At 38.8% G+C, this 16,223-nt stretch overlaps 2 protein-coding genes across 2 annotated transcripts; both read right to left on the reverse strand.

Annotated features, from left to right (window-relative positions):
- Positions 1 to 211: 211 nt before the first annotated feature.
- Positions 212 to 1,909, reverse strand: LOC144700479 (large ribosomal subunit protein eL30). The gene is made up of 5 exons (XM_078571877.1): positions 1,752 to 1,909; positions 1,503 to 1,608; positions 950 to 1,051; positions 491 to 559; positions 212 to 400 (listed from the first exon to the last, which is right to left on the reverse strand). Exons 1-5 carry the CDS (start codon positions 1,770 to 1,772, stop codon positions 360 to 362), a joined length of 339 nt encoding a protein of 112 aa, XP_078428003.1. The 5' UTR covers positions 1,773 to 1,909; the 3' UTR covers positions 212 to 359.
- Positions 1,910 to 9,735: 7,826 nt separating this feature from the next.
- LOC144700498 (Mov34/MPN/PAD-1 family protein) lies at positions 9,736 to 12,638 on the reverse strand. Its single transcript, XM_078571900.1, has 6 exons — positions 12,450 to 12,638; positions 12,150 to 12,327; positions 11,255 to 11,336; positions 10,971 to 11,147; positions 10,106 to 10,273; positions 9,736 to 10,034 (listed from the first exon to the last, which is right to left on the reverse strand). The coding sequence occupies exons 1-6, from the start codon at positions 12,577 to 12,579 to the stop codon at positions 9,843 to 9,845; spliced, it is 927 nt and encodes a 308-aa protein (XP_078428026.1). The 5' UTR covers positions 12,580 to 12,638; the 3' UTR covers positions 9,736 to 9,842.
- Between the last annotated feature and the right edge of the window lie 3,585 nt (positions 12,639 to 16,223).

A 16,223-nucleotide genomic window follows, 5' to 3' on the forward strand; every position in this document is an offset into this window, starting at 1 on the left:
TATTCAAGTCAACTCCCACTACAAACATTCTTGGCATAACTTAGAAAGATTTGAGAGGGCCATTCTTTATCCATCCAGCTCTTCATCTCCAAATTAGTGGTGCTGAAACTATCTAGAAATTGTTTGAATATTTATTTTTTTATGAACTTCCAAATAATTCTTGAACTACGGAGACTGAATAAAAAGAACGCACTGCTTTACGACGAGGAAAGAGAGAACTAATCATCTTAAATTGAGAAGTGGGCGGCCCTGGTCTAACGGACCAGTTGAAATTATAGTGGAAAGGAAAGAAAATCCAGTCATGACAAGACAAATAAACAGACAAAATCTCAAGCTAAGGTTGGTTCATTCGTTGACCTTCACTGCTCTCCGGGCATGCTCTTGATGATGTCAGAGTCACCTGGGATGGACACTCCAGATTAGGGGTTGAATATTACCAGAATTAATCGAAAATAAACTTTCAGAGATGTCTGTTGTTCGTTGAACCCACCAGGATCAATGATGCTGAGGCAGCCGACTCTGTAGTATTTCCCACACGCCGTCCCCAAGTCCACGTTGTCTACATTCGTTTAATCGAACAATTTACTAAATCAGACCCTTAAATCAGATTAACAGAGGAACTTGATAAATTTTTGTGCTACAGCACTACCATCAAGGTATACCAGTAGTTTGTCCAGAAAAAAAAGCAATATTTTTTCTTCATAAAGTCCGTAACTTAACCAAACTGGCGGAAGGGAAAATGTTATTCAATAAAACAGATAAATATGGATGACGACGATGATTAGGTGGGGCACCTTATCTACGAAGATAACTATTATCTTGTTGTTTTTAGTAACGTTTATCTATATACCCTTAAGGGGATTGAACCAAGATGAGACAGACTCAAATACAAGAAACTGAAGTGCAGATTGATTGAGATCTATTGAAATCAGAGATGGTTGGTACTTACTTCCGTTGAAGTGATGTACTCCAACCTTTGCCAACATAGCGTAGTACTCGATCTCAGACTTCCGAAGAGGTGGGCAGTTATTCGCAATGATGACGAGCTTCGCTGCAAACAGGAATCACCGTGCAAATATCAGGCATTCACAGAGAATAAACATTCTTGATTCACTCAACAAAATTTCGGGAGAATTATAGCGACGAAGAGAACGTTTATGGAGAATCATCTGCAAATACTTCTCTCCGAAAAAGTAATCATCTACAACAGATCAAAATTGGGGCCCTCATTAAACCGATCTAAGGCAACAGGTTGTGGAAGGAAATTCTCCACTCATCATACATAAAATTGTTGCATGATTACTGTCGACGTCCTATTAACCGAAAGAAATCAAACAAAACGAGATAAAAGGAAAATCTTGATAAGATCATGAGACGATATTCCATTCTATCAGGAGAACAGTGCATCGAACCATTTTGTCACAGGAACGTGAGGAACAAACGCCCGGGGTTCCGAAATTATAGAGATGCAATAGCGAAGCACAACATATAAAGATCCTCACCCTTGGAGCTCCGCAGTGTCCTCAAAACAGTTTTGTATCCCAGGGTGTACTTGCCGCTCTTCATGACGAGAGCGAGCCTGTTGTTGATGCTCTCATGAGTCTTCTTCTGCATCACATCACACAGAATGAGTCAACAAATCAGAAAACAGAAACGCGAAAGCCGATTGAACAAAAAAGCACAGTGAAAGAACGAAATCTAAGAAAAATACAATAAAGAGAGATTCAGTTCAACAGGAATGTTAGACGGACCGTCTTCTTCGTCGAAACCATGGTGACCGGCGGCGAAGGTCGCAGCGGTGGAGGTGGCGGCCGTCTGGAGTTACGGAACCCTAAGCGCAAATGAGCTACCGTAAGGCCGACGCGTAAAATAAGAGGTCTGAAAGTCGCATCCTAGCCGTTCAAATGCATCACAGGATCACTCGGATTATTTTCCTGATAAGTACCCATTTTGTTCTTTAGTTTAGTTTTACCGTGGATGTGGGCTATTCTTGTCAATCGTATTCGTATACATTCCTTACTGGGCTTTATGGAGTTTCGTACACTCGCAAAGGTGGGCCTTATAGAATTGGAAGGAACGGGACGGAATAAAGGTTCGTCAACCATCGTCCATCACCAATTCCGTAACGTCATGAGGAAGGGTCCGGAAGAGTGAAGTGACGGGAAAGCATGAACGGATGACGGGTTTTAAAATGCTGATAAAAGGCAAAAAAAAATATTTTGTGTTTTTAGAATAAAAAGGAGACACCATAGGAGAAGTTAAAAGTTGCAATTAAAATTTTTGATTCGTTTTTAATTTTTATGAAAGTAAAAAAGAATTTGACAAAGAATGATAGCAGATAAGCACGATTTAGTGACGCATGAGTATATGTACTGGATGATACAAAAATAACATAAGTTATTCGTCTGTTATTGAAGTATGCAACAAGGCTAGGAGGCTATGGCCTATATAAGTTTTTAATTAGATTTTTTACGGAAAAAAGTAACTAATCTGAACAAAATGATATAGTGAACCTAAATTTAAATTTAAAAATGATGCAAAAATGATATAACTTAGACTTATAAACCCCATCGAGCAAGGCATTAATTTATGCATTTGATGATGCAAACAGATGATATTAGTTATTCATCCATAAGTTATAAGTTTTAATGAAAGAAGAAGTAATTTGAAAAATAATACAGTGAACCTAAATATAAATGTAAAACGATGCAAAATTATGCAAAAAATTTGTAAGTTAAGAGTGAAAGCTTATAAACCCCATTCAATAAGGGATAAATATATGCATTGGATGATGCAAAAAATCATATTAAGTATTAATACATTATAAAATCATGCATCTAGGCTAAGAGGCTTTGACCCATATAAATTTTAATCAAATCTTTTATAAATAATATGTAATTTATAAAATGATACAATTAACCAAAATTTAAATGTAAAAGTGATATGAAACCTTGTTCAGTGAGGCATTAAAGTATGTATTAGAAAATTTTTGAACAAAAATTTAGGGTTAATTATGTCATTTAATGCTTCTGGTATATGCAAGAACATTTATAAGTTTCCTTACAAACATAGACGAAATAAGGGTAGAATTCCCTTGGAACAAGTATTGAATAAGTGAAAACTGGATTAAATTTGATTTTTATTGTATATTTATTTTAGGATTTAGACTAATTCAATCAAAACAAACCAGTCAAAATTTATTAAAAATAATTATAAAATGGTGAAAAAATAAAATCCTTAATTAACCCCATTTATTCAAAAAATTTAAAAACTATCTTGGGAATTTATAAGGTATTTTTTAATAGAAAATAATTATTAATTCTGAATAAATACCTTCGTCGGCGCCTTCAAAAGAGCTGGTGCCTGTTGATGATGGTGGCCTGAATGGAATGAGTGAATATTTTGACTATCACCAACTACAATGGAGATGGTTGCCGATAGGCACTTGCAAGAGATGGAATGGAGGCAAGTAATGATGATTTCACTAATTTGTGCATTCTTGGGGTGAAACCAACACCTCATTATGACAAGAAGCTCAAAGCTTTCCGCGCTAAGGCACATCCTGTTGAATGGAATGACCACACACTTAGTACAAAATAAGCCCTCAGCTGGGTGATGAACTCAGGTTTCAAGTGTTAATTTGTCTTGGATATTTGAATGAATAAATAGTAATTTAAAAATATTTCCTCATATAATAACTTGACTAGATAGTGCTGAGCAAGGATCGTCTCAAAAGGGATGTATATTAGGTTCTTAATACTTTAAATCATGATTCAAGAGGGATGAGAAGTGATGCATATAAAATAGGAGATTGTGATGCAACAAATAATTGATGGTGAGAGGGTGATAATAATTATTTAATGAGGATGATATGAATAATAATGCAAGGAGAAGATAGGAGGACGTGGACAGATCAAATGGAAATGAGAGAGTGAGATAGATTAAGATGTGAAATGATGATCGATGTAAAAGATGAAATGGATGACTGGATATATTTGGATGATGGTCAAATAGAATTGTGAGAAGAAGCGATAATGATCAAATTAATGGATGTAATGGAAGAATTTATAGGTGGCTGTGAGATGGAGAAGAGGATGATGGACTTGCTGATTTAGGGTTTTTATGTGAGACGAAGTGACAAGATTGAAATTATAGATGGCTGTGGTAGAGTGAGATGGATGAAGACGATGAAGAAAATAAAGATGTATATTTAACTAAAGGGATGTGAGGGAGATAAACCAATTTGAGGTAAGAGACTAACGTTAGATTCATGCGTTCTATATGGATCTATGCATCTTCTCCAAGCACCAAAGACACCAATAACACTCTTCATGGACCTTCGAACATTCACTTTCCTTCAATCTGCCTCTCTAGGAGAAAGTGATCTTAAACATAGTTTTTACAAAAACTCATGGCTCTGTTGATAGATCCAAACATATAGATGGAAAGAGGTTGGATAAAGACAGTTATGGTGTAAGTTTCAGCTTGAAACTCGTTCTGGATTGTCATATATTACAACGTTGAATTTGAATCATTCTTAGCCCTCCAATTTTCTCTCTCCTCCAGTTTTTAAATAATAAAAGCCAAAGAGTCATTAAATAATTCAAGATATATATTAGTTCACATAAATGTTAGAAATATATATTGTGAATTTAAAAGATGACATCTCTTCAAATAAAAATTATGTTTCAGGAAGTGACATCATAAAAAACATAAAAAATACTTAAAATATTTAAAATTCAAAATATCATACTAAAAAAAAACTATCTTTTTAGGCATTTTAACACGCATATAATCAACTCAATGCAAAATCAAGTGTTGCACTTACAAAAAAAAAACTTATGTGCAAGTGAAGATGATTACAAAAACTTATGTGCAACTTATGGGTAAGTTGAAGGCCCTAAGTGTGTCTACAATCCAAATTTTGTCTCAATGTCCCTCCTCTTTGATGAGGGACTCATTGCTCCCTTTCCTTTAGGGGAACCCTTTTGATGACTTGTGTGAGTCAATCTTATGCATACCAACTTGAGGCTACATCTAGGTCTGCACGAAGGGATACTAGTTCTCACATGAACATAAATGCATCGATGTTAATGCTACGATATAGGGATGCTCCCTTTTTGAAAGGATCAATAATGGTTGTTGTGGTGGTCACATGTTTACTTGATATCATCATCTCATACTTGACTAATTGTATCTTTATACTCTTGCAAGCTTGGAGGATTGATGTCACTTTCCCAATGGTCAAGTTTTTACCCAAAGTGAAGATAAGAGGATGCAATAAACCACAGTAGAATAACATCAAGATACATCATGCCTCAAACATGAAAAGGACTTCCATGACTTTAAAAGTCTTTGAGGAACTAAAAAGTTTCACATTCTTTGAAATTACCCTAGGATGTTGCAAAAGTCAGATAATATTTCCACCTCATCACATGACCCTCTAGTCATTATCCATCCAAGATAAGATTTGAATATCCACCAGATGATTGACATCTCGCTTATATAGTGCGACATTCATCTTACTTATGTGTTGTTCCACCTTGTTGGACATTCCAAGATTATCTGATTATGTTTCTTCTATTTTAGATCTTTACATTTATTCACGTATCACATATATATTACTATATATATTACTATCATTTTGGATTTATCAACTGTGTTTTTACTAACCGTCAATTTAAGCCCAAAATCATTTAATGTCTGAATCACAAGTATGTGCATATTCTCACTATTGGGCTTCCCCTTGAGCTTTCAAATTGTAATCACACTCTTGCATAGTTCCCACCAGCTTTTCACCAAATGAACCATGATGTCAAGTAGGCTACACAAATTATCTTTGGTAACCATGATGCCAACTGTTCATGACACCTCGGTAACATTCACTAGAAAATCTGCAAGCCTCCCCTTCATGACCCCATACAAATTGTGAATCATAATCTTTATCATCTATGGGTATGGCAGGTTTCCACTCATCTTAATGGTGTACCTCTATATGATATTGAAACCTTCGTCATTGACGATGTTGTGCGATGAGTATGTAAGACAATCTCCTTCATTTTATCTAGACTCTTCGCCATCAATCTACTATGACTGCACATTTTTGGGATGGGGCATTGTTCACTACTAATCCCCTTCAACTGACTGCACATCTTTATGCCTCATGAACTTTTTGCTTGTGATGTGATAAATAACCACACTTCCCCACTCCAATCATAATGAAATAATGCATTATTTCTGCCTTTCCTTTGCATCAGTTACAAGATGTATGTGACAAATAGAGAGGGATTTCTTGAACATCATATGTCAATGTTGCTTTACATGACTAATGTGAAAGTTTCCACAATGGAAAGCCATATAAAACTACGTAATACACAAGTAAGAGAAGTAAATATATTGAAACATGCATGCATCATCAGAGTTCCATAAGTTAACAAAAAATATAATAAAATATTAAATCAACAAAAAAACTCTCGTCCCTAATCCACCAAATCATTGTTGGTTTCTAGAAGCCTATATCTCGATGAAGATGATAATTCCGTGCAGTAGAAAACTTGTAACATAATTGAAATGACATTGATAAAAACATGAAACGAAGAACCTGCGCACAAATCGCATGTGTGTTTTCTTAGATTCTAGAGTGAGGCAAGTCAAGCTGCTCAATTGTACGGCCTCTAGATGTATCCATGCGATCCTCAACACGTCAAATTTTCTTTTTCCCTTACAAAATCCGTTCACCCTCTATCATAGTCATTACAACATCCTGCTTGCATCGATAGTGGAGAGGCAGTGTAGGGAGAAGGGAGAAGAAGGGAAAGGTCTATGAATAATTTTGGCCAAAGTGAATTTCGTTTAGTGCCTTCTCCTCTTTATACTAAATGGATATCTTCATAAAACCCCAAAACTTAAGTATATTTGCCGACGTCTAAATACCATTGGCTTGTGACCCTCTAGGCCTGTGAATCAATGTAGTTAACGACTCGAGCGGCCCAATAATTTTTATTGGCCTTTCAAATAAAATTAACTATATCAACGTATAGATTAATAAAATTCAGATTGATTTAACCCAATTGATAGGTTGAGTCCCCGACATGTGGGATGCCAAGCTACACCTCGTGCTATAGAAGATGCAAAGGAATGTGTATTGACTCACTCATGGAACATGTCTATCATCAATTACCGTGTATGTATGGTCCCTCATCCACTTGATGCTCATAGGATGACTCAGAGTATGGTCAACTGTCAAACCCTTATCCGTCATCCGAGTTACTTCTGATGCTAAAAAATTATCGGAGAGCTCTTCTCTGATATTTCACTACCTTGCCCAAGGACTTCATCATATCGTCTTCCTTGAGCTGTCACCTCTTATACCGAGGGTGGACGATCCCATCTTGACCACTCAATCTTGTTCGTGAACTTTGTGAATTTTTTGACCCACCAATTGATTTCATAATTGGATGAACAAGCTTTGGATATAAATTTGATGAGTAGGGCATTCCAAAGATGCAATTTGGAGATTTGAGTACCAAGATATGGATCTCGCAATTCCACTCCCCAAAATCATGATTTGTATAAGGATGTGGTGGCCAAAAAAATATTTGGCCAGGTAAAACTCAAAATAATTGATATTATTGATATCAATTAAAAGAGGAATCAAAGAAGGCTCTATGGCCACAAAACTCATGAGATTTGGTTTTAGTAATGAGTGAGAAAAATGGATCTAAAGTTACTGTAAAAAATTGCGGTGAACTTGAGGGAAAACAGTGAGGATTCAATCAAATTTTATGTTTTTCTGCTCTACTTGTAACTTTAGTTCACTATAAATCAAAATAAACAAGTGTTACATCTTTTCAACCTGAAATCCCAAAAATTAGGCATTAAATCAAGTTTAAAGCTTGTTAATCACCTCACTTTTTATTTTGGAGTTTTCATGCATGCAAGTGACTATTCTCCCTCTTATTTTGATGGATTGACTATATTTTTGCACAAGGATGAGTGTCATCAAGCTAATAGTGCAAATCATAATATTCTTGACCAAAGAAACATGATTATGCGCTCGATCAATTGAGAATTTCTGAGGTATCTTTCTTGTGAAGAGAGAAAGAAGCTTACATAAACTCATATGGAAATGACATATCTCAGCCGCAATGATGCCATGTGCCATCACGGGCAAGGCCACGTCCTCCATGTCATGGGGTCCAAGTCTCGATCATTCCATCTTCATTCGATGACTCACATGCTTCCACATTTACCTGCATAGAACATCAAAATATTAATCCCATATGGAGATGTTTAGATTTCTCGAAGGGTATAAAAGTCACTGTAGTAAGACCATGCTGACGTCATCCCATCTAGGTAAGAGGAGGCAATTTGTAGGCTTGCCACATTGTCAACCTGGGTGGCATGGAAATACTGCTAAAAATACCCTACACCTAGTGATCTTTCCACTCAAGATATGTTGAGAAAAATGATGGAGCAAATGACACTGCTCACTCAGCAAAATGAAGCACTAATGGACCAGGTGGGGAGACTAGAAGCCCCTGATGCATCTAACATCAAAGGAACTTAGGCATTTTGCAGACCAACTTCCCCCTCAACCAACTGCGAACCCTACAAACTTGGGTGTTCTACCTAGCAAGCATCAAGTGAATCATAATATTCTTGACCAAAGAAACATGATTATGCGCTCGATCAATCGAGAATTTCTGAGGTATCTTTATTGTGAAGAGAGAAAAAAGCTTAAATAAACTCATATGAAAGTGACATATCTCAGCTGCTATGATGCCATTTAAGTTTAAATATGAGAAATCCTGCAAATAATTCAGGCCAGAATTCTTTAGGCGCCCATCCTACTATTTTTCAGTACTTATTATTTGAAGTATTTAAATTATTATATCCCACTGTTATATAGTTTAAATTTTTTAGTACTTATTATTTAGGATAAAAAATTATAATTGGTAGATGAATAAAAAAATAGAGGATATAATTTGCTTAACTCAGTATTTATCAATCATGTCAATACCTTAGAAAAACTGTTAATCTTGTTGGGGATGACACTAATTTCAAAGTGACTTGGAGTAATCTTAGTGCTTAACTTAGTGCTTCTGTCATTAAGAATATGATGCATGGATTAGTTGAATGGAATACATAGCTTGATGAAATGATAAAATAAAGCAATGAGATGACAAACTAAAGTCAAGAGAAATTAAGGGAGCTTAAGAGTGTGATGGTGAAGAAAAGGTAATAACTACAGTTAATATACATTCTCTTTAATACGACCTATAGATAATGCTTCATTTCATGTCGTTAAAATATCTTCTCTTATTATAGCTCCTTAAATATTAAACCAAACACCCTTTGTGAAGAGGAAACCGCAGCATAATGATAAAAAACTTGTAAATTCTATAATACGTAATACAATCAAATTATTTTTATAATGGCGTATAAAGTATGGTTGTAAGAACTATCTTAACAAAGACTAACATCTAAATTTTCTCTCATCATGTATGATCTGCACACTAATATCTCTCCAGGCAGATAAAACATTAAGTCCTCATTGTATTCCTAATAGTTAAGTTACTTTCTCTGTTGTGTGGCTCAGAAACTTGAATCCTTATGGTCTCACTTGAGACGTTGATTTGACATGTGCTTTTGCATGTCCTCATTCCCAAGTACATATTGTGATAATTTTATTATTTTACCTTTTAAGGATAGCCCTCTCTTTAAGGGAGCGGCTAACACTGAAATAGAGGATGATTGGGATGGAAGAAAAGATTCATATGCCAGATGCAATGCTCATGAAAACGACAATTGGAAATCTCCCTCGTCTGTGAGACATAATTTTAAAAGATAACGGTGTCCAGCATGGTGCCCAGGGTCTGAATGATGTTGGACGACATGAGGTTGGAGACATGCTCTTCCAGGTGCTTCTTGGCATCCTGCCTTCCCACGTTGGCGATCACGAGCTTCTCTGGCGGCAGCTCGTCCTCCTCTTGAACTGCCTTGTTGTACTTCACAGCCAGGTTCAGCATTTCCTGCGAGCTCCACTTTCAGCGTCACAATTCATATGAAGGGCAAGGATTGAAAATAGAATTTAGGACCCAACCTGCACAATCTGCTCGTTGGTTTTCGAGTGGGCATCAAACCGCTGCAGGGTCAGCCCGTCCGTCCACTTCTTCTTGTGCAAGTTCAGCAGCATCTTCTCCTCTAGCTCATTCTTTCGATAATTTATTGCGATAGAGTAGTAATGCCGGTTCAGCCCGTGGATCAGCGCCTGACACACAATCACCCAAGCTCAGTTTGCGCTAGTAAGAGAGTCAGAATAATAGATAACTGGAGAGAGAAATGGATAAATGGATGGATGAGGAGGGCCGGCAGATAAATGGATGGATGGATGATAGATGGATAAATGCATATCTAGGTGGGTAGGCAGGTAGATGGATGGATAATAGATGACTAAATGGATATCCAGATGGGTAGCCAGGTAGATGGATGGAACAATGAATCGTAGATAGGTGGATAGATGGATGGGATGAGTAGGATGGATGGATTAATGGAAGGTATATAGGTGGATAGATGGACGGATGGATGGATTGATGGGAAGGTAGGACAGTAGATAGGTGGACAGATGGGATGGATGGATAGGTAGGAAGGTATATTACAAATTAGATATATAAGTACATGAATGGATAGGTAGATAGATGGATGGCTAGCTGGGTTGGCTGGTAGGTAGGTAGATAGAAGGATGGATGGATGGGTAGATAGATTGATGGATGATGGACGGATAGGGTAGTAGATAGGTGGGTAGATTGATGGATGGCTGGATAAGAGGGTAACAGGTATGTATGTAGATAAATAGGTGACTGGATAGGTTTGTGGATAGAAAGATGAATGGCTGGATGAGTATAAGTACATATCGAAGAGATGGAAAGTGAGAGACAGATAATCAGACAGAGAGAGAGAGAGAGTACCTGAATAGAGGGCTTGTTGAGATGGCCGAGGTTGGACGTTGTCTGGCGGGGCTCCTGGCCAAGCATCATAGTCTGGGGATTGATCAGCCGGAAGGCATCAATGACCACCTTTCCTTTGACACTTTGGATAGGGTCGATAACGACAGCAACTGCCCTCTGATTCAAGGCTTCGAAACTCTGTTCAGAGAGTAACAGAGAGAGAAAATATTAGCCATGGAGGGTAAGACAATCATAAGAGATAATTGCATGCTAATGATCTTTAGATGATTGACGTAGAAACGAACCTGCTGTGTATTAATATCAACCCCGGAAAGCCAACACCCAAAGCCCGGATGTGAGTGGTACCATCCCACAACCATCTCAGGCCTGCAGTGCACCTAAATTAAATTAGCAGATGCTCACAATTTTTGGTAAGGCTTATAAACTGAGAGATAACCAGAAAATCATTGGCCCGTTACAAAGTCATGCAAGTCAGAGAATGGTGTTTGCGATGATGCCAGTACAAGTTTAGCCATTACACATGCTGCACCTTTTCCCTAATTAGTTATTTACTTCCAACATGAAAAAATACCCTGGAAGAAAATACGAAATTTATTTTAAAAAGAAACTTCACATGAAATCCTGTCTAGGCCCCTAAACCTCAAGGACCACCTTCAGTATATTAGTGCAAGTTCAACACCTGCATATGACTTAAAAACAGTTGAAAGGCTGGAGGAAGCTCGAGCTAAGGTAATAACAAATGGGATAGCTTTACTGAGTCACGCGATGAGAAATAAAATGTCTTTAACAGCCCCCCTCCTCCACAAATTATATCCATGAAGCAAAGTTCTGATGTCCCCCTCAGAGTTCTTCATGATCGACGCAGTATCTATTAGAGGAATACAAAAACATCACCGAAGTGAGTTGAAGAGGAGAACACTCTCAATTTAACAGATATGCCCCGATTGTAGGCGCAAAATTTTGTGGTTTCACTGAAACCAACGAATGGTCCAATGAAGCCGGAAATTAGCAAAACCAATCCCTAGCGCCGTAGGCTTTGCAAATTAAAGAGACAAATAATGGTAAGGAATAATTTCTATCGTACAAATATTCCCTTTTGATAGCTGGGTTAAAGCAGATAAAAAGATAATCACAAATTCATGAAAGATGAGAGACGGAACAGGTTTAAAGGCCGAGCACCTGCCAGTTTGCTTGAGCATATCGATCATGTTAGTCTGGAAGACATGATCCACGGCTTCAACGCTGACGCCAGTTCCACTCTGGGGCATCGCAAACACGTCCACAACTCGCACCGTATACTCGTCGACAAATTCTCCAAGCATGAGACCCATAACCTCCATAGGAACCCCAGCCCTTCCTGAGCACAGATGGGATCCCACATTCAGATGCTCAAAACAAGGAACCCAACAGACAAAAAAAAACAACAAGACCAATCAAAAGCGAAATACGAAGAAAAAACCCTAATTTTCGACAAAATACCGTGCTTGAGCATCTTGAGCAACGCGAGGGACGATATGTAGACCTGTTCGGAGGTATCAAGAAGCGGAGTATCGGAAGGTGGATGCCCCATCCCTCCACCACCGGAGAAAATTCTCTGCAATCTCTCCATTACTCCAAACTTCGACTCAGAACTTCGACCTCTTCTCCTCTCCCCCTTCAAATGAACGCCAAGCAAGTCTTTCAATGAACGTACCCTTTCTTTTCTCCCAAGGAAGGTTTGGGGACGGATGACGTACTGTTGTCCGTTCCGTCCCAATACCGGATCGGATCGGGATCGGCTTGCCGTTGATCGACCAGATCCATCTGAAATGATTATTTTATGCTTAATTTGTAAATTTAAAGTCTTATAGTTATTATTTTATATAGTATAATTCCTGCGAATTGATGCTTTTATTTTGACCAAAGCCTCAAGCCCCCTGCTGCTTTACAGCGTGAGTATAAATGTATTTGATGTAAGTTGTGTCTCCTATTGATTAGCTTCAACTCATACAGAAGAGCGTCATTATGGTGGTTAAAGCTTTGCCAAATGACAACATAGTTAGGCTGTTGCAGCACAAGGTTGTGAGTGGCAGGGTTGATTTTTTAAGAAGAAAACTGCAAAACAGTTGCTAGTGGAGGAGAAGAAGTCGAGGATGAAGTTATAAAAGACAAAATTTTGGTTTAGAGAAAGAGAGAGATATATATCAAAGTTGAGCTGGTTGAGGACGACGACGGAGGAAGAAGAAAGAGGCATAGGAGATACAATAGGAGGGGTAATGATAGAGCGCACCCAAGCGTCATCAACAACATATCATCGGAGCCGTCGTCGTCGACATCATCATCACCGCCGGTCCGTGTCCAGCCCGACCGACATGCCAAAGCGTCTATGAAGACGCCTGGGTTTAAATACCCCGGGTAGAGCATGCGCATTTCCGTATCTTCGCATTTTCCGTTAGCTTTTCGTTGGTTTAATTTCTGTTCCATGTTCGTCACGGCGAGTGCCCTACTCATCGTGACACATCCATATCATTTTTTAATTTCGTATCGTCTTCTTTCTCAGTTTTCTTATTTATGTTGTGCAATGGGGTATTTATTGGGCCCCTTGTTGGACTCTTTGTAAGGGGCCCATCATGGCCCTATATAAGGCCATGATGTGCCCCACGTTCTATCTAGATCTGGAATTTGTGTATTGGCAGTTACTCATGTCCAGGTCTCACCCAGAGGAAGAAGAAAGGAAAGGAGAGGAAGAGGAAGAAGAGAAGAAGGAAGAAAGAAGAGGAGAGGAGAGGAAGAGGAAGAAGAGAAGAGGGAAGAAAGAAGAGGAGAGGAAGGAAGGCAACGTTACTTTGCCGGAATTGCCTCGCGTTATCTGGCTGTGCACTTTCTTGCCCTCCCCTTCCCCGTTCGACGGGTAACGTGGCCCGGAACGACGCTCCATAGGTTGAATTATTGTCCCTGTCACAGGCAACTATTCCCTGATCGTGCTCGCGGCGGTTTGATCCCTCTGATTGGCAGAGTTCCAGATCGTTCTGCTAAGCCAATCTAAGACTCCCTGAGCCATAGGGGAAGTCTTCATTGAACCTCTGCTTTGCAAGCGCAGAGCATAGAGGAAGTTCTCGATGATCGCACGAGAGTGCCATCGGCCGTCTTCGGGTCTTCTTTGCACCGCAACTCGACACTGTCGTCTTTGTTTCATGATCCATGACATACGGGAAAGTTTCTACATGGGTCAATCTGATCGCCTCTGACTGCTTTGGATCCTCACCGCACCGAGTCAAGGCCGTCGTGGTTTATCTGCGTCGATCATCTTGTTATGAGTTTGAGCGTGCCACAAAATCCCGACAAGATTGTTGAATCTGCTCGTAACTCTCTTGGTCATGCGGCAGACTGAAGGACATCACCTACGATCCCACTCTTGGATCCACCGCGGCGTCTGCAACGATCGAACGTCCGCCTCTGGACCATTGACTCTTGACAGGGCTGTCGAACGGTGAAAGGCACGGTATTGTCCGTTTGACGGTCGCCTTTGGGTGATTTCTCACGGTCGTCCACGGTGGGTGGTCCATCAAAGTCGTCTTGACGGGATTGAGTCTTCTGCTGGTTGTGAATTCGATCATTCTTGCACCGCCGGAGAAGACTAGCTCCGACGCCAACAATCGTTCTGGGATTCAGGGTGCTCTATCGTGACTCCGACCCGGGTTGATTACTCCATCTGCTTGGGTGTGGTGTTTGTTGTGGCCCAGGATCACGCCGCCAAGAGCAACAGAGTGTTAGAGCCGCCCATCGCGACTCTCTATCATTTTGAGTCATAGTGCTTCAATCCTTTGATTTTCCTATCCCCTACACACCCACTAGATACCCTAGCCATTTGGACATTGACTCCCATATTATCCAAAATCAAGGTTTGTTTTATTTTTGCATGATCATGATCCGCTATATAAAGCCAAACTTCCCTACACATGTAATTCGAATTCATGGATGAAGAAGGTCTCCTAAAGGTGGGTTTTCAATTATACATGGAATTTATATGACACAAAAAATAAAAATTTGCACTCCTAAGCACATGAAATGTTCTCCCCCCCACCAAATTATGCAATGTCCTCAATGCAAGGGAATGGATCATAATTGTAATTCAGAAGTTCAGAATTGCAAACCTGCTTAGGCGTGATCTTTGAAGACTTACTAATGATGAGCCGACATCTCGTTTTGTGTGCGAATTGTACTTCTTATTCTTCTTTATTCCTGGAAAAGTTATAAACTGAAAACAAAATAAACAAGAAAAATTGAGAGATAGGGAATTAGGTTAATTCCCATTATTTGCGGAATAAAAAATGTAATAAAAAGAGAAAAGTTCTAGAATCCAAATCCTAGGTTGGTGCTTCCTGTTCGGTGGGCTCGATCGGATTTAGCAATATTGTTGCTGTGGGTTGCGGTAAATCTTCTACTTCCACATACGATTTTAATCGCATGCCATTTACTGTGAACTCCTTCCCTGTCTTAGGATCAAAAATCAAAACTGCTCCGTTATCATATATGTCAGTAATTATAAATGGTCCATCCCATCTTGATTTTAACTTCCCTGGAAAGAGTTTCAACCTTGAATTATAAAGCCATACCTTTTGATGTTTCTGAAAATGCTTACGGTTAATGTTCTTGTCATGAAAATGCTTCATCCTGGCTTTATAAATTCTTGAATTTTCATAAGCTTCATTCCTCAGCTCCTGGAGTTCGTACTGCATCTGAAGAGAGATTGAATTTTCATAACGCTGTTTTCCTACTGCATCTGAAGAGAGATTAAGTTTCTTAATAGCCCAATAAGTTCTATGTTCTATTTCCACCGGAAGATGACATGCCTTACCGAAAATAACCCTATAAGGAGACATCCCTAAGGGTGTTTTGTAAGCAGTTCTATATGCCCAAAGAGCATCATATAATCTACTTGACCAATCTTTCCCATCAGGCCTAATAATCTTTTTAATAATTTTCTTAATCTCTCTATTTGAATTCTCAATTTGACCATTGTCTTGTGGATGATATGGGGTAGTGATTCTATGTTGAACCCCATATTTTTTAAGCATGGTCCTGACTTGAGAATTATTGAAATGACTTCCTCCATCACTAATAATTGCTCTAGGACAACCAAACCTGCAAAATATATGTTGTTGAATGAATTTAATCACTACTTTATGATCATTTGATCTAGTGGGGATTGCTTCAACCCATCTGGAAAGATAATCAACTCCCATCAAGATGTACTCGTGTCCCTCTGAATTT

This window comes from Wolffia australiana, chromosome 1, assembly GCF_029677425.1.
Source record: "Wolffia australiana isolate 7733 chromosome 1, ASM2967742v1".
NCBI classification, from domain to species: domain Eukaryota; kingdom Viridiplantae; phylum Streptophyta; class Magnoliopsida; order Alismatales; family Araceae; genus Wolffia; species Wolffia australiana.